General features: G+C 43.5%; 1 protein-coding gene across 4 annotated transcripts in view; it reads left to right on the top strand.

Annotated features, from left to right (window-relative positions):
- UNC5A (unc-5 netrin receptor A) overlaps positions 1–18,700 on the top strand; it is a 648,839-nt gene that overhangs the window by 343,020 nt on the left and 287,119 nt on the right. For all 4 annotated transcript variants that reach the window (XM_075344652.1, XM_075344653.1, XM_075344651.1 and 1 more), the window contains exon 2: positions 737–988. In XM_075344652.1, coding sequence (XP_075200767.1) covers positions 737–988 — 252 coding nt within the window. The remainder of the gene's footprint in view (positions 1–736; positions 989–18,700) is intronic.

The following is an 18,700-nucleotide window of genomic DNA, read 5'->3' as shown; positions in this document are numbered from 1 at the left end:
ACTGAAGTGTGAATATGAAGAAGGAATTTCTAGCATCTAGGTTCCAGATTATTTTAAAAAACGAATTTCTTTATTCCAAATGATTTAAAAGGTCATTCCATATGTATAAAACAAGTGGCAATTATCAAACAGGTACGCGTTTCGGAGGATCACCTCCTTAGTCTCAGACTAAGGAGGCGATCCTCCGAAATGCGTACCTGTTTGATAATTGCCACTTGTTTTATACACATGGAATGACCTTTTAAATCATTTGGAATAAAGAAATTCGTTTTTTTTAAAATAATCTGGAACCTGGATGCTGGAAATTCCTTCTTCTTTATATATACACACTGTGTATGTGTGTGTGTGTGTGTGTATATATATATATATATATATATATAAATTACCAATGGGTGCTGTTTACATTGAATAAATTGTATATTGGTCAGCTTTTAGGATGGGAACAGTTAATCAAATGAACCATTTTTAAACTTTAAAACCAGTGGCGTGTGAGTAAGTAATATGGATATAGCTTAATTTAATGTCTGTTGCTTTTAATGCATCTTTTAATGCAACATTTGTCATTGCTTAAAACATGAAAATCAATAGCAAGATGAATATAGCAGTGTAAAATAGCTCGCGGCTTGTAGGTGATTGAGAAAGATAAGAAAAGATGTGGAGCAGTGCTAATTCGTACAATGTGCAGGCAGCAGGCGAGCAATACACTCAATAGCCTCCTCATGTTCTCTGATTTCAGGATGCCAGCAGAGCTCGGGGCCAGTGAATCCTTTTCCCATGCCAATGCCTGGTTCAGCAAGTCTGGGAGGACAAGGAGGGGAATTGCTGCCACACTTTCTCCTAGAACCTGTGGATGTTTTCATTGTGAAGAACAAGCCGGTGACCCTGAGCTGCAAAGCCACCCCAGCCACGCAAGTCTACTTCAAATGCAATGGAGAGTGGGTCCACCAGAGTGACCATGTGATTCAGCACAGTGCAGACCGCAGTACGGGTAAAAATACTCATACACTTCCATTTAAATAATGTCCATTATAAGAAATTATAGTTATTTCTATTCTGTACCACAAGATCTCTGTTCACAAAGGCTAAAGCCTCCCACACATATTAGATGTCTGTCAGCCAAACAGTTCAATGGATTGTTCAGCCGGTAGCTATCCCGGCCGTCTCTCTCATACACAAGACCGCTCACGCTGCTAAGTGCTCCTGTGCTCTCTATGAATGAGCCTCTGCCAGACATCTTTGGCAGTGGCTTATCTCAGGGAGAACAAAAGAATTGGCAATCTTAAATCAGACATCCTAGATCAGTGTTTCTCAACTCCAGTCCTCAAGACCCACCAACTGATCATGCATTCAGGTTTCCTTAGGGTACCTTCACACTTAGCGATGCAGCAGCGATCCGACCAGCGATCTGACCTGGTCAGGATCGCTGCTGCATCGCTACATGGTCGCTGGTGAGCTGTCAAACAGGCAGCTCTCACCAGCGACCAGTGAACAGCCCCCAGCCAGCAGCGACGTGCAAGCGACGCTGCGCTTGCACGGAGCCGGCGTCTGGAAGCTGCGGAGACTGGTAACTAAGGTAAACATCGGGTATGGTTACCCGATGTTTACATTAGTTACCAGCGCACACCGCTTAGCTGTGTGTGCAGGGAGCAGGGAGCCGCGCACACTGAGCGCTGGCTCCTTGCTCTCCTAGGTACAGTACACATCGGGTTAATTAACCCGATGTGTAATGCAACTACATGTGCAGAGAGCAAGGAGCCGCGCACACTGCTTAGCGCTGGCTCCTTGCTCTCCTAGCTGCTGTACACATCGGGTTAATTAACCCGATGTGTACAGCAGCTACATGTGCAGAGAGCCGGAGCCGGCAGCACAGGCAGCGTGAGAGCTGCGGAGGCTGGTAACTAAGGTAAATATCGGGTAACCACCTTGGTTACCCGATGTTTATCTTGGTTACAGCTTACCTCAGCTGTCAGACGCCGGCTCCTGCTCCCTGCTTGCTTCATTTGTCGCTCTCTCGCTGTCACACACAGCGATCTGTGTGTCACAGTGGGAGAGCGCCTTTGAAGAAAACGAACCAGGGCTGTGTGTAACGAGCAGCGATCTCGCAGCAGGGGCCAGATCGCTGCTCAGTGTCACACACAGCGAGATCGCTAATGAGGTCACTGCTGCGTCACAAAAAGCGTGACTCAGCAGCGATCTCGGCAGCGAGCTCGCTGTGTGTGAAGCACCCCTTAGTCAGGTTTTAAGGATTTCCTTAATGTTGCACAGGTGATGCAATTATTCCCTGTCTAACCTGAAAACATGATCTGTTGGTGGGTCTTGAGGACTGGAGTTGAGAAACACTGTCCTAGATGATTAACTTCCCTCGACAATCATCTGTCTGGGACTCCCATTCCCATTAAACTGTCAGCCTATATGAATATCATCATCTGGTTCAGTCAACGTTAGTGGACATTCTTTATATAGGGATATACAGCCATTGTTCTAAGTAGAAAACAGGAGACAAAGAGGCAGTTATATCATTCATTAAGAAATATAAAAATAAAAATTCCCCGATTCATCAAGAGCGGCATTATGCACCCCATTCTAGATCAGACCTAGGAACAATGGTTGAATCCAAGGCATCTGATTTATTAAAGGGAATCTATCAGCAGATATTAGCTATGTAATCGGAAGACAGCATGGTGTAGGTGTTAACAGACATTTCAGCAATGTGTCTCTGTAAGCTGTTGTTTACCTGCAATGTTTGTTTTAGCTTCAGGAGATTATCATAGACTAGGTCAGCTTGTGTTGAGCATCCCCCTTACTGTGACTAGCATCTCACTGTCTATAGACATTGTACATAGAGAGCCTGATGTGGGCGGGAGCAGCTTTCTCAGCTGTGCTGCATTGCCAAATTTGAAAAATTCTGATTGTGTCAGAATGGCTGCACTCAGTAATCTAAGTGATACACCGTTGGATTCAGGATCTCTTTGTCTATATCATGCTGCTCTCAGATGATGTAGAGAAAACCTGCTGACATATTCCCTTTAATATGTGTATGCCTCTTAACGAATTGGGCGCTTTTAAAAAGTGGCTCCATGTTTCTTGCCACAAATATTACTGTCCAGTCAGGGACTGGGTTAAGATTTGTGGCATCATGCAACACACAAATTATCACTAATTAGCCTATGGACTATCTCCACGCCCTGTCCTGCCATTATCCTACCCTAGCTTCACCATTTTTGGCAGAAATCAACCTAAAAGTTGCAATATTTTTGTTCATTCTCATGTTGAGAACTTTTCAGTATTTACCCCAGATTTCTGGCATAAACCCTTTGATCAATTGGGGCTAAAGAATATTTCTCAATTTTTATTTCATTTAATACACTACAATTATTGTGCTTTATTTAATGCCATATTACAAAGGTATTGTCCCCTAGACGTATTGCGTCTATCTCCACAATACGGTGCCATATGGAGGCGACATATTGCGGCACACAAAGTGCCCATAGCTCTGTGAGGACGTTGTGCTCAGCCCAGTGCAGTGGATTAGGGTTAGTTCATACAGTCGATCCATACTCTATATATCTCCTATACTCCATAGAATGACAGACACTATTTGTTACTTTTTTACATATTTTCCTAGCTTTCATTCCATGGGGACATTTTATCCTTTAAATTGAAGGACGTAAATGATAAAAGTACAGTATCCAAATCTTCTAAGTCATTCAGATCCATAGTAAAGAAAGAAATATTATACTAAACACCCACACATGTACATTAAACTTCACTGTATCACTTGCGGAAACTAAAAACCATTCACTTGTATAATGTAAATTATTCAGTCGAACGGCAATTTTACAATCTTTAAGACCACCGAGCTTTTAATTCACATTAGTGTCAATGGTGGCTCCATTCCCTTTAATAATTAACCACTACACATATACATGCCCATTATTCTGTGTCACTAGCCACAGCAGTCAATTAGCTTGCATTTAGCAGGTGTAATAGGCTCCAATTTCGGCACCGGTTTGCTGGGTTATCAGTCGGTACCCTTTACCCCTCACTGGAAATTGACTGGCTGCATTACTAAAGATTTTTCTGAGCTGTAGATAAGTCTTAAGCTTCCACAGTTCATTCTCTTCTTTCCGCATTATCCCCCCCCCCCCCATATAAACACATCCCGCTCCCACCTCCTTACAATAGGGAGACGAGGACCGAGGATCATGGCTCGGAGCTTGACAATTGACAGTAACTGGGAGCCATGCCACTAGGCTCTGCTTTTTTTTTTCTTTATCATATCTCACAATACTATACCGAGGAGAGAAGAAAATGAAGGGAAGGGGTGAGCAGGGGAAGTAACAGGTTTTTGTTTTTCTCTTTTGTTAATTAATTAAACTCTAAATAAGTCCATTCTTATGCTCTCTTGTAATGAGCCTAGAACAAAAGGCAGGCAGAAGAAAGATAGGCATAGGGGATATAGGGCACAGCAGCTACCTCTTGCCTTTTTCCTATTACAAAAGACTCTAAGGCAAGCAGTCTGTGGACGTTGAATCGTTCGCCTGCACTGGCTTGATAAACCTAGGCTCTTTCGTTAATTTAAAATTTGTAAAAAATCACAGCAGTGAATAGAAATTCCCCACACTGCGCTATCTTAAATGTCTAAAAAAAAAACTCGAAGAAACTATTAATTTTATTGTTACTATTTGTTTTATTGTAACTTTTCAAATAGTTCAGATTTTAAAAAAGTTTTATGCATGCATTTCCTATGCGAATCTACAATGTCACATCATGATTATACAGACTGTAAACCATAATGTATTAATTATCATAGAGAGTGTAAACATTAAAGGGTTATCCCATGGAAAAGTCAAGTATCTTTCCCTAAGGAAGTATTCCTGGGAGATTAAAAAATATTCTAATGGCCGTGCCCTGATAAACACTAAAGGTGCTGTTCCCCATCCTCAAACTACCTATAATTCAGTGTAACACTGGTGCTGCTCCCCGGTGCTCCCCCTCCCTTCTGGGAGGGGACGTAACACATCAGGAAACCTGCTCCATGCTGTCTAGTAACATCCAGCCTCCAGATAATATCTGGTTCCCTGCAGTCCAAGAACATAGGGCATGGTTGTTACTGACAACATGGAGCAGGCTATACACCTTAATGTGTGATGTAGTGTCCCAGAAGGGAGGGGGAGCACCAAGGAGTATCTCCAGCATTACACTGAATTACAAGTCGTGTAAGGATGGGGAACATCATCATGGATCTCATCTTTAGAATTTATAAGTCCATGGCAATTAGAATAATTTTTTATCTCAGCTTTAAGGGATATGATAAACCTGCTCCATGGTGTCTAGTAACATCCAGCCTCCAGATAATATCTGGTTCCCTGCAGTCCAAGAACATAGGGCATGGTTGTTACTGACAACATGGAGCAGGCTATACACCTTAATGTGTGATGTAGTGTCCCAGAAGGGAGGGGGAGCACCAAGGAGTATCTCCAGCATTACACTGAATTACAAGTCGTGTAAGGATGGGGAACATCATCATGGATCTCATCTTTAGAATTTATAAGGCCATGGCAATTAGAATAATTTTTTATCTCAGCTTTAAGGGATATGATAATTGTATAATCAATCGGAGCCACACTAAGATATCCACAGATCAATACAACAGAGGACTCCATTCTAGAAGAACTATGTATAGACCAATGGTTATGCATGGACTCTACTTCTTGATTCATTGTCTATAGGATTGACAGAAAGAGTTGGACACTGTACTGGCATGTCTCTATCAGTGCCATAGACTTTCATGTGTGACTACAGCTCCATTTAAAATAAGGACTTAAAACTTAACATGAGAGGATCTTTTGAAATTCAAATTCACTGACTTTGCTGAATTTTCCCCACCAATTCAATTAGCTGTAAATATATTTGCACCAATTTCATCACTGGAAAGCTTGTAATTGCTCAATGGTCATACAAACTTACAATCTACAGGCAAGAGAGAGAGGACCCTTACAGTCTATAAGAGAGAGAGGAGCCTGCTGACCATAAGAGATTATACTTTACAGGAGAGAGAACCCACTCATCATAAGAGCTTACATTCTACAGGAGAATACGAAGATAAACCTTGAAGGTTTTGAAATAAAAAACGGACATACCACTCTAAATGTAGTAATTCCATTATATAAATATTGGTTAAAAAATGTGCATGAATTGCACTCACCTTATTCAAGCTAGATCAAATCCATAGATCCCTTAGGATCAATCTCCACAATCTCTGTCCAGATCTGCCGCTCACCAGGATTCGATACACTGTGAGTCACCTCCTCCCAAGGATCACAGGGAACCAGTAAATTAAGGTGCTTGAAAATCCTTCAAATCCAAAAAGGTGGCGGTGATCTCCCAATGTGTTGTAACAAGAACATTTTATTTGGCTGTTATGAAATGTTACAACGCGTTTCGGCTAAAAATCTTAAAAAAAATAGCCTTCCTATGATGAGATTTTACCTGGGGAAGCCTATCTTTTTTAAGATTTTTAGCCAAAACGCATTGTAATATTTTATAGCAGCCAAATAAAATTTTCTTGTTACAACACATTGGGAGATCAGCGCCACCTTTTTGGATTTGAAAGATTTTCAAACACCTTAATTCTACAGGAGAGTGAGGACTCTGCTGACAATAAGCACTTATACTTTACATTAGATAGACAGGAACCCGCTGATCATAGGAGCTCACACTATACAGGAGAGAGAGAGGGAGGACCCCACTGCCCATAAGAGATTACACTCTACAGAAGAGAGACAACCGCCTTTATCATAAGATAATACAGTCTACAGGTAAAGCCTAGGTCACACGTAGCGACGCAGCAGCGATCACGAAGATGATATGAACTTATCAGGATCGCTGCTGCGTCGTTACATGGTCGCTGGTGAGCTGTCAAACAGGCAGATCTCACCAGCGACCAGTGACCAGCCCCCAGCCAGCAGCGACGCGTGGAAGCGATGCTGTGCTTGGTACCTAAGGTAAATATCGGGTAACCAAGCAAAGGGCTTTGCTTGGTTACCCGATATTTACCTTGGTTACCAGCGCACACTGCTTAGCGCTGGCTCCCTGCACTCGTAGCCAGAGTACACATCGGGTTAATAAGCAAACCGCTTTGCTTATAGTTACCCGATGTGTACCTTGGCTACGTGTGCAGGGAGCAGGCAGCCGGCTTCAAGAAGCTGCGGACGCTGGTAACGAAGGTAAATATCGGGTAACCAAGCCTTGGCCTTGCTTGGTTACCCGATATTTACCTTGGTTACCAGCATCCGCGGAAGACGGCTCCCTGCACATTCAGTTCGTTGCTCTCTCGCTGTCACACACAGCGATGTGTGCTTCACAGCGGGAGAGCAAAGACCAAAAAAATGGTCTAGGACATTCAGCAACAACCGGCGACCTCACAGCAGGGGCCAGGTTGTTGCTGGATATCACACATAGCGACATCGCTAGCAAGGTCCCTACTACGTCGCAGAAAATGGTGACTTAGCAGCGACGTCGCTGTCGTTGTGTGTGACATGACCATAAGAGAGAGAACCATGCTGACCATAAGAGATTACACTGTACAGGAGCTAGAGAACACTGCTGATTGCAAGAGCTAATGCTCCACAAGAGAGAATGAGAACCCCGCTTACCATAACAGCTTACACTCTACAAGAAAGAGCGAGAGAGAACCCGTTGACCATAAGAGATTTCACTCTGCAGGAGAGAGAAAACTCCACTTAAAATAAGAGCTTGCACTCTACAGCAGAGAAAAAAAAAGGACCCTGCTGACCATGAGAGCTTAGGCTACGTTCACACATCCGTTTTTTGCAGTCAGGCACAATCCGATGTGTGCCAGATGCAACGGATCCGTCACAGATTGTGGTAAAACTGATGCGAGGGATCCCGTAAAAAAAAACAAACAATCTGTTGTAGCAGTTTTTGCTGAGAATACAGCTGTGGCCGTGGGTAACTTGAGTAACGTCACCGCTGACAGCGCGACTCACTTCAGTTGCCCCGTGGAGCTGACAGAGAGCAGTCGTGGTCTGTGGCCCCTCCTGTCAGCTTCCAATGTAGAAGAGCTGAAAGCGTCGTGGGACCTCGTGTGGATTACATCGGACCTGAAGGGGTATTTGGGGATTATAATAAAGTGGTGAAAGAGGGAGCTTTTTTGTCTTTTATTTCAAATAAAGGATTTTTCGGTGATTGTGTTTATTTACTTTCACTACAGTTTAGTGATGGGTGGGTCTCATAGACGCCTGCCATCATTAAGCTAGGACTTAATGGCAGCTATGGGCTGCCATTAACTCCCTATTACCCCAATTGCCACACAATTGCCACACCAGGGCAATTTGGGATGAGCCAGGTAGAGTCCTGGGACTGTCATATCTAATGGATGTGGCAATTCCAGGTGGCTGCTGGCTGATATGTTTAGGCTGAGGGGCTCCCCATAATGTGGGGCTCCCCGTCCTGAGAATACCAGCCCCCAGCCATGTGGCTTTACTTTGGATGGTATCAAAATTGGGGGGGACCGCACGCTGTTTTTTTTTAATAATATTTTTATTTATTGTACAGCACGATATAGACCAGCCCACCGGCAGCTGTAATTGGTTGCAGTAGGACAGCTGTCACTCAGCGTGGGGGCGCGTCTGACTGCAACCAATCATAGACGCTGGTGGGCGGGGGAAGCAATGAATACGTGATGCAATAATGAGCGGCTGGCATTTTCAAAAGAGCAGAAGCCGCCAGAGCAGTATGACAGCCGTGCAGCACCGCGCCGGTGATTGGTGAGTATGAGAGAAGGGGTGAGTGGGAGAGACCGACTGACAGAGAGAGAAGGACTGACATCGACAGAGAGAGACCAACATCGAGAGAGAGAGAGACCGACAGACAGAGATAGACTAACATTGACAGAGAGAGTCCGACCGACAGAGCGAGAGAGATATTTTCTGGCCAGAAAGGAATTTACACATCTGAGCATGCTCAGTTAAAAAAAAACGGATCCCTCGGTGGAATGCATTTTTTGCCATATTGCGACGGATCCAGCGCCCATAGGCTTTCATTTTACAACACGCCACACGGCACAGTTCCCTTGTGTGTCTTTTCCGGCAGCCGGACGCTGAAATTTTGGCGGATCCGGCGCACGCCAGATCAAACGCAAGGGCATTAGGCACAATCCAGCACTAATACAATTCAATGAGGATAAAAATGCATCCGGCTGCTGTATCCGTTTTATTCAGTATTCGCCGGATTGTGCCTGATGGCAAAAACCAGATGTGTGAAAGCAGCCTTATACTGTACAGGAGACAGAGGACTCTGCCTACCATAAGAGCTTACACTGTACAGGAGAGAGAGGACCCCATTGACCCAAAGAGCTTACACTCTACAGGAGAGAAAGGACCTTGCTGACAATAAGAACTTAGACTGTACAGGAGATAGAGAACCCCACTGATCATAGGAGATTATACTCTACAGGAGAGAGATTTAACCAGTGACTATGAAGATGGAAAATCCTCTGCAGTAGAAACTGTGCTCTGCTGTGAATCTCTGGTCTGTGATGGCCCTGGCACTGACCATCACTGTACAAGCTATGAATATCTGTTGGGCATCATGAGAAAACTCGTGTGGAAGTGCAAAATGATGCTGTGTTTGATACTTCTGCAGTGTGGGATATGGTGCTGGGCAAGTCTTTTACAAAACGCGAATCGAATCTCAAATTGTTTGAAATCTCATGAAATCACAAATTTTGAGAAAGTCGACTCACATTCAACCTTTCAAGGATCAATCCATTCATCTCTACCTAAAACCTCTGGTAAAATGATGAATGGTAATACCAGGCATCATGTCCCCTGTGTGCTTTTGGTGGGAAAACCCATTTACAAGATAACTGAACCGCCAGTATGTCCCCCCGATGCTGTACCAGTTGGGTATATCTGTATTAGGATAATATATCATTGTTTTTGCACTGATGTAAATCTAAAAAGACGTCTAAATGATGAACAACTATAACATTACATGCTTTAGAGACGCTGAGCTCTTGATATTGCTGCGGTTCTCCTATTCTGAAGATTTTCTATGACACTGCGCACACATGACTTACTTTGGCAATGTCACAAAAGACAGAACGGCTGGAACAATACATTTTTGTTCTTTATGGATAAATAGGGAGAATCTGAACATATAAGTTGTCACCAACATCTAACTTAATGGTAATAGATGCCGTGATAAGAAAGATCTATTTTTATAGGCTTTTATCCTATTTTTTTTCTGCAAACTACAGACTAAAGCTTTATAAATCCCCTCCAGTTTAAAACCTGTGGTGTAATCATCATTAATCCCTTCTAACAATTACTATACTATGCAAGTACTTTTTTTTCTTACTGCATTGGCAGCATAGAAAAGATTTTACAAGGGCAATGAAGACCTGCTGTGAGTAGCATTGCTTTATGATTATGGAACTGGGAATAAGTTTCTTCTGGATTTCACTCCTGTTCTAAGTGTAGTTGGATCTCTACTTTTTTTTTTATTGTCAGAGAAATAGATGTAAATAGACACACAAAGGTATTTCCCATAATAAACATTAAAGGGAACCAATGACCAGGATCTTCGTATATAAACTAAAGCCAGTGCTATACGGGCACTATCAGGCTGATTCTATACATACCTTTAGTGGTCAGCTCGGATGTTTAGGTTTTGAAATCCAAGAGAGTAAAGTTTATAAAATCAGCAGCTTCTTGAGTGACAGCAGCTGAGGATCAGATAATATCTGGGGGAGGGGTATTTGTTGCGCCCCTGAGACACCAGGTTGCCACAGGGTAATGCATCTCCTTGAGGTGTGATATCCATCCTTGATTCTAAGGACTCCTGTGTCGGTAAAAGCCACTAACAACACACCAGCACCATCAGGTACACACATACACCCCAACACCAGACTGGGAGACTGCCTAGCAACAGATGACAGGGAGGGGGAGACCCAGAAGGGGTGTGGTAGATGGGAGCTGGCAGGAAGGGAGTTCAGTTAATTCTGTGACAGGAAAGAGGTTGAAGGGAGAGTTCTGTGGGACCCGCAGTCTGGGCGATGTGAGGATTGGGGTCCGGCCTGACCACCGGTGTCGGGTGGACCAGAGAAGCAGTGAGAGAAAAGCAGAGGACAAGAGAGCAGTGAGGAGCCGAAGGAGCCAGTTGGTTTGGTGGCGAGGCAGCCACAGAGCTGGCAGGCCCCAAAGCTGCTTGAGTACCTGTGTGTAGCCTGGGACTGGTAAATAGAGCTCAGCCCAGGTTCTGTCTGTTAACCGCTGGTGAAGCCAAAGATCCAGGAAGGGTTCATCTCACACGGTACCGGCACGGTAGTCTGATAAGAAGGGATTCCCTGCAGTCCATCTTGTAGGAAGACAGTACCAGGCGGTTGCACCTTTTACCATGAACAAAGTGACATCAACCGCAGCACTTGTGTGGACTGAATCATTGCCGGCACACTGCACCGCAACACCAGCTCCAAACACTACTACCACCATCATCACTTGCTGGGGAAAAGCCCTACTTGCAGAGGGCCCAAGTCATCAGAGCTGCATATCCCATCAGCCCCAGCAGAACTTTGCAGCTGCAGCCCCCAAATCTGGATGCAAACCGCAAGTGGCATAGTCACTACAAATCCCCTTTTTATTTTCACTTCCCTTTTATTTTCTGACCGACCTCTAGGGTTCGGGACCGGGCACCGGCCACGACCACGACTATCCCCCTGAGTATCACACATGCCCGGGACCGAGTACCCCAAGCCCTGGGGCGGGTCATATTCATAGTTATCCCCTCCCTCTGTTAGAATTAGCATAAGTATGAAACAATCAACCTAGCAGGACTTGTGGTGAGGTCATACCCATGTGACCAGAAGGCGGGGCCTCAGCCAACAAAGCTGGATACCAGGTCACATGGGTATGACCTCACACAGGTCCTACTAGGTTGATTGTATCATACTTATGCTAATTCGAACAGGGGAAGGAGATAACTATGAATACCCCCCAGCTATTATCTGATCCTCAGCTGCTGTCACTCAAGAAGCTGATGATTTTATAAACTTTATTTTCTTGGATTTCAAAACCTAAACATCCGATCTGACCACTACAGGTATGTATAGAATCAGCCTGATAGTGCCAGTATAGCACTAGCTTTAGGTGATATACAAATATCCTGGTGATTGGTTCCCTATACAAATAGTCCCTCGGGTGCGTACAAATTTTTCCTTCTCTGAGTGTTATGCTGAAAAATACAGTGGTTTTTTTTCCAGTCTAAAGGCTACATACTATATATTGCATTGTCCAAGTGCAAAAAGTAGACTTTGCAGATATTCACATTAAAAAATATCTTAAATTGAACCTGTCAGGTGCAATATGCACCCAGAACCACGAGCAGTGCTGTGTACATATTGCTAATCCTTGCCTAACCGTCCCTGTATATGCTACCATAGATAAAGAGTTCTTTAGAAAAAGTATTTCTAAAGATCTTTTATCTTATGCTATTGAGCACAGGGACTAGTCCAAGGGCGGTATATCCCCCGACTACAGTAGCTGCCCTCTTAGCATGTTTGTACGCCCACAGAGGCGTACTAACATGCTATTGAATACAGCATCACCAGTGGTGATGCGCGTACCTGTGTTTGCTGTGACCGCACTTCTGAATGCCTTCCAGTCATGTGCAGTATGAAGCCAGGTGTACGTGTCCCGGCTTCAGAGAGGTCTACTGTGCATGACCGCAAGTGCTGGGCATTCAGAAGCGTGGACACAGTGAACACAAGTACGTGCGGCACCGCTGGTGATGCTGCATTGAATAGCATGTTAGCATTCCCCTGTGGGCATGCTACCATGCTAAGAGGGCAGCTAGTCGGGGAATATAATGCCCAGGGGATTAGTCCCTGGCCTCATTAGCATACGATAAAAGATCTTTAGAAATGCTTTTTCTAAAGATCCATTTATCTATGCTAGTGTATACAGGGACAGTTAGGCGTGAATTAACAGTTTGCTCCCAGAACTGCTCTTGGTTCTGGGTGCATATTGCACCTGACAGATTCCCTTTAATATTTGAACTAAAATGGGGAGACAAAAGGGCGCAATAGGGTCTTACCCGATATAACATATGATGTTAGAGAAGGTACAGTAACACTCACCTGGTGGGGTTGTGCCAGTCACAACTCCTTCAAATGCATGTGAGTGTCCGCGTGGTTCAAGCAGCGGCCCCGTAGGCACGATATAAAGATAATGGTGGACAAAAGAAAAAACGGGTATATGCCGCGCTTAAAAACCACTGAGTTGGAAGTGATATAATATTTCTCTTTTATTTACAGCATTCCTACGCGTTTCAGAGACAACAGACCGTCTCCTTCTTCAGGGAAAAAAAGAAATCAACCAAGTTGATTTCTTTTTTTCCCTGAAGAAGGAGACGGTCTGTTGTCTCTGAAACGCGTAGGAATGCTGTAAATAAAAGAGAAATATTATATCACTTCCAACTCAGTGGTTTTTAAGCGCGGCATATACCCGTTTTTCTTTTGTCCACCATTATCTTTAATATTTGAGGTATACACCTCCCATGAAGACATGTTTTTTTCTCCTCACCTGCATCTAGCTAATTATTCAGTCATGTTTACCCCCATCAAGGAGTAGTTTCACTTGTGGTAATGCTTCAAGTAGCTTTTATCAATACGTTTCAGGTTCGTTCCAAACCTATGTCAACAATGAACTATATAGCATGATATGTAGTTCATTTTTGAGAAATTGTTAGGAGCGAACCTGAAACGTGTTAATAAAAGTTAGTTGAAGTATTACCACACATGGAACTGCTCCTTTTTCATAGCAGCTTGGTCGGCCAGAATGTCTTTCTCCTACTTCTCCTCAATCTATTTGTTGAAGATCTTCTTCTGCATTACCATTATTTAGAGATGGTTGAATCATTTAGTAGGACTACAGTCCATCGACTGGGTCAGTAATCTGTTTCTACTGGACGGGAGACCTGTTAATCTCTTGACCTCCCGCCGTTGCCAGCTTTTCTTTTAATTAGTCAGGCTGGCCCAACACAATCAAAAGAGGAGCCGGAAATGCTGGAGATTTGCAGGTCTTCCGACCAGTGAAATTACAAATTCAGTTTATATATACATTCTTACTAAGGGTGTACCGCCTCTTTGAAAGAATTGTTTAATGTTTTTCAATATTATGTTAACTTCCAAATGCTGAATACTTCTTGGAAGGAGTAATACTCTGGAAATCGTCGCCTCTACTCCACCAGTGCACTTTTTTTGTGCAGTTAAGAGGATAGGCCTTGTAGTAGGTTTTGGGCAAGCCACTCAGTCCACTGCACTTCCCAAGAAAGGTCATGTGTACCTTTTGTCCACACTGTCAGCCAAGAATCTGAGTTTCTTTACATTGACTTGTCTCAGCCCACCATTTCGTATCATAGCAGCTGTAACAGGCCTCCTGCTAATTATGCACTGAAAGGGCCCCACCGGGTCTTCATCATCCCAGTGGCAATCCAGTGTATTTACTACTTAGGCTACTTTCACACATCCGGATTTTTGCTGTGCGGCACAATACAGCGCTCTGCAGAAAAACCGCAACCGGCTTTTGTAACGCCGGTTGCGGGTTTTTTTGCATAGACTTACATTAGTGCCGTATTGTGCCGCAGGGGCTTGCGTTCGGTCCGGTTTTTGCCACATGCGGCAGATTTTGCCGATGCCGCGGCCGGATCGAACGTTCCCTGCAACGTTTTTTGCTCCGGCATAAAACACCGCATCGCGCCGCATCCGGCCGCTGCGGCGCATTTTTCAATGCATACCTATGGAGGCCGGATGCGGCGCGATGCGGAAAAAAAACGCATCCGCTCGCCGCATGCGTTTTTTTCCACTGCGCATGCTCAGTAGCATGCCGCAACCGGAAAAAAACGGACGGGCCGCATGTAAAAACTTATGCAAAGGATGCGGTGTTTTCGCCGCATCCGTTGCATAGTTTTCACAGCCGGATTGAGCCGCAGTGCTCAAACCGGATGTGTGAAAGTAGCCTTACTCTTCCTCCAGTACTCGCCTATTTTTCACTAGTATGAAGCCCTACATGAGCCTGCATTAATGCAATACCTCTTACAAACTGTCAGCCTGGAAACAATGTTTCCTAAAAACTATGACATTGTAAGGGGTTGACTGCACTACTGTAAAGGTGGGACACACCGATAAGGATAAATGAAACAAAAAAATGGATAACCCACAAATACGCAATGGAAGAAGGTGAGATACACCAATAAGGACAAAAGAAACCAAGGATGGATAACACAAAAATACATAATAGAAAAAGGTGGGACACACCAATAAGGACAAAAGAAACCAAAGATGGATAACACAAAAATACTCAATATAAGAATGTGGGACACATAAAAAAAAGACAAAAGAAACCAAGGATGGATAACACAAAAATACGTAATTTAAGAAGGTGGGACACACCAATAAGGACAAAAGAAACCAAGGATGGATAACACAAAAATATTTAATATAAGAAGGTGGGACACTTCAATAAAGACAAAAGAAACCAAGGATGGATAACACAAAAATGCACAATATAAGAAGGTGGGATACACGAATAAGGACAAAAAAAAAACAAGGATGGATAACACAAAAATAATCAATATAAGAAGGTGGGACACTTCAATAAAGACAAAAGAAACCAAGGATGGATAACACAAAACTACTCAATATAAGAAGGTGGGACACATTAATAAAGACAAAAGAAACCAAGGATGGATAACACAAAAATGCACAATATAAAAAGGTGGGCTACACGAATAAGGACAAAAAAAACCCAAGGATGGATAACGCAAAAATACACAATATAATCAGGTGTGACACATCAATAAAGACAAAAGAAACCAAGGATGGATAACACAAAAATATTCAATGGAAGAAGGTGAGACACACTAATAAGGACAAAAGAAACAAAAAAATGGATAGCACAAATATACTGTAAGGTGAACCGACAGATATATTAACCCATATTAACGTAATCTTGCTCATCTTTCATACCTTAGGTATTCAGCTTCTCTATAAGTTTGGGATACATGTATTTGGAAAAGAGAGTACTTAAACATCACACCTAGTGGTGTAAGTTTCTATGCAGCCAATAATTACTCATAAATAGAGCTCTTTGCTAAAAGTTAATAGTCTATGGTCCCGATTCATCAAAGTGTTTAAGTCAGATAACTGGTGGAAAAAACTTTGAAATGTCACAAAATGTTTGTGCAAACCAAAATTGTGGCCACATTTTGTGACATTTGGCATTTTCATATCAGTTTCTGGCAGCTCCGCTACAATGGGAGGAACTGGAGGAATTGGAGACTAGCTGGAGCTATGGCACCCAATCAAATTCTTCAAGAGTAGTGATGCTTCTTTCTCAACAAATGTTACTCCAGTCTCTGAGGAGCACTGAGGCGCACACCACTAAGACATGCACCTCTTACTAGATTGGTACATATTATTACTGCATGTCTCTCATTAAAACTGGCATATGAAACATCAGTCAGTGAATTGTTTCCTAGTGACATTAGGCATGTAGGGTCTATCCAAATTGTTGGTTTAATTACCAAAAAAGTCTTCAGCAGGTACTAAAATCTCTACTCTACAAGTACCCCCAAGGGAAATAGTATGCTTGTTAGTAACCACACCACTGATAGGCACAGGCAGCAGAAGGCCCCTGTGCAAGAACAGTATATTGGCCTTCAACAGTCCAACAACTCATCATAATGCACAATTACACCTGCTTTGGAGGTTAAACTGGGCCCTCTACCTATTGGGCCCCTGTGTGGCTGCACAGGTTGCACTATTTATAGTTCTGCTTTTTAACCCCACTTAATCAAGAGCAATGGTGGCTTCTTTTTGCAAGAAGTAATGTATAAAACTAAAAAATATTATTGGATCCAGTGATCATGTCTTGTTTTTAATCCTCCTCTGGCAAAAATCTCCAACATTTTCCAATTTTTATACTCTCCACAAGTCCCTGATATCCCCATTTTCTACCTCGCTTGTTTGCTTCTTTCCTAGCTCACATGATTATGATTGCCCTGCAAAAAGTTAATTTCAGACTCCTGTTGAGGTCGACCTATAGGGCCCTGAGTTCTGACTCTTGACACGCTCATCCCTGGTGTTGTAGGAATATATTTATTCTGACTCAAAAATATCGGCTTTTAGGTCACAGGGTCACTAATCTTGCTCATACCTTGGTGAAGCCTTTTTCTCTGGGTTAATGCACATGTACATTACCGTAGTTGTGTGCAGTCTCATGCTTTTCCTTGAAATACAGAAATATTGAATTATACCATTGAAATCCTCTTGCTTCCATTTGGAGGATGTGAATAGCTATGAGGGTCTTTAAAGAAGTTACTCCTATGATAGTATAACTTATTTATATTAACTTAAAAAATGAATTCATACTTATAAGCATTTTTTGTAAAAAAGGTTCTCAAAGTAAAGCAAGTGTGGACACACTACTACGATAGACCATCGTTTACTGATCCTTGGGTATCTGATTCGTAGGACTCAAATTATAAAGGACACTTAGCACTTATAAAAATCATAATTTTACTGTAGATTTTAGTAAATTTGTTGTATAGAAAAACTGTTTTATTACATATATAAATGAGGCGGCTCCAGTGCACCCTTGTTGTGGCTAAATGTTCTGTGCACCATTCGGCCTCCTGAATAACAACCCTCTAAATCTCTCCTTATGGTAATAATTAACAGCGTTGCTTTGGAGAGCTGCCTAATCTAAATCCACAGTTCTGCACATACTAAAAATGTAGGGGCCAAGCACACACACACAGTGTCAGTGTGTGCACTGGTCAAATTCTCATTCCTTTTTCCTGTGTATAGCAGCTGATCACTGCACACGGGATTCCACAGCAGTGGGCAGCCATTGCTGACAGGAGAGGGAGATAAGAGCGTACACAATGTTAGGCTGCTTTCACACCTCCGTTTTTTCCTGTGCGGCACAATCCGGCACTTTGCAGGAAAAACGCAACCGTTTTTTTTTGCCGCCGGTTGCGTTTTTCCTGCATAGACTTTAGTTGCCTGGCACGTTTTTTTGTGCGTCAAAAAAAAACGCATTGCGCCGCACCCGGCCGATGCAGCGCATTTTTCAATGCATGCCTATGGATGCCGGATGCGGCGCGATGCGGCAAAAACCGCATCCGGCCGCCGCGTGCGGTTTTTGCCACTGCGCATGCTGAGTAGCATGCTGCAAGCGGCAAAAACCGGACGGGCCGCATTTAAAAAACGTATGCAAAGGATGCAGCTTTTTCGCCGCATCCGTTGCATAGGTTTTAGAGCCGGACTGGCCAGCTCTGCACCTACCGGATGTGTGAAAGCAGCCTTAGTTTCTGCATTCTCTCATCTCTCTCTCTCCTGTGTGTAGTGGCCACACATTGCTGGGCGATCCTGTGCAGCAAGTGGCCACTACATATGTAGCACCTGCAGAGCAAGGGATTAAATTACTCTTCGCCAGGCCTGATGAAGTCGTGTCTGGACTGGAGATGTCACGGGGTGGCACTTTCTGCCCGGTTTCATGGCCCCGAGGTGTACAATAAAGGAGGGGGTGGTGAAGGATGATGGTGGAGGTTGTTTTCGTGACGCCACCTGCGGTATGCGGCCAGGGAATTAGCCGCCGCTGCTGTTGCTGTC

This window comes from Anomaloglossus baeobatrachus, chromosome 4 (assembly GCF_048569485.1).
Source record: "Anomaloglossus baeobatrachus isolate aAnoBae1 chromosome 4, aAnoBae1.hap1, whole genome shotgun sequence".
NCBI lineage: Eukaryota > Metazoa > Chordata > Amphibia > Anura > Aromobatidae > Anomaloglossus > Anomaloglossus baeobatrachus.
This window is presented reverse-complemented; position numbering and strand designations above follow the sequence as displayed.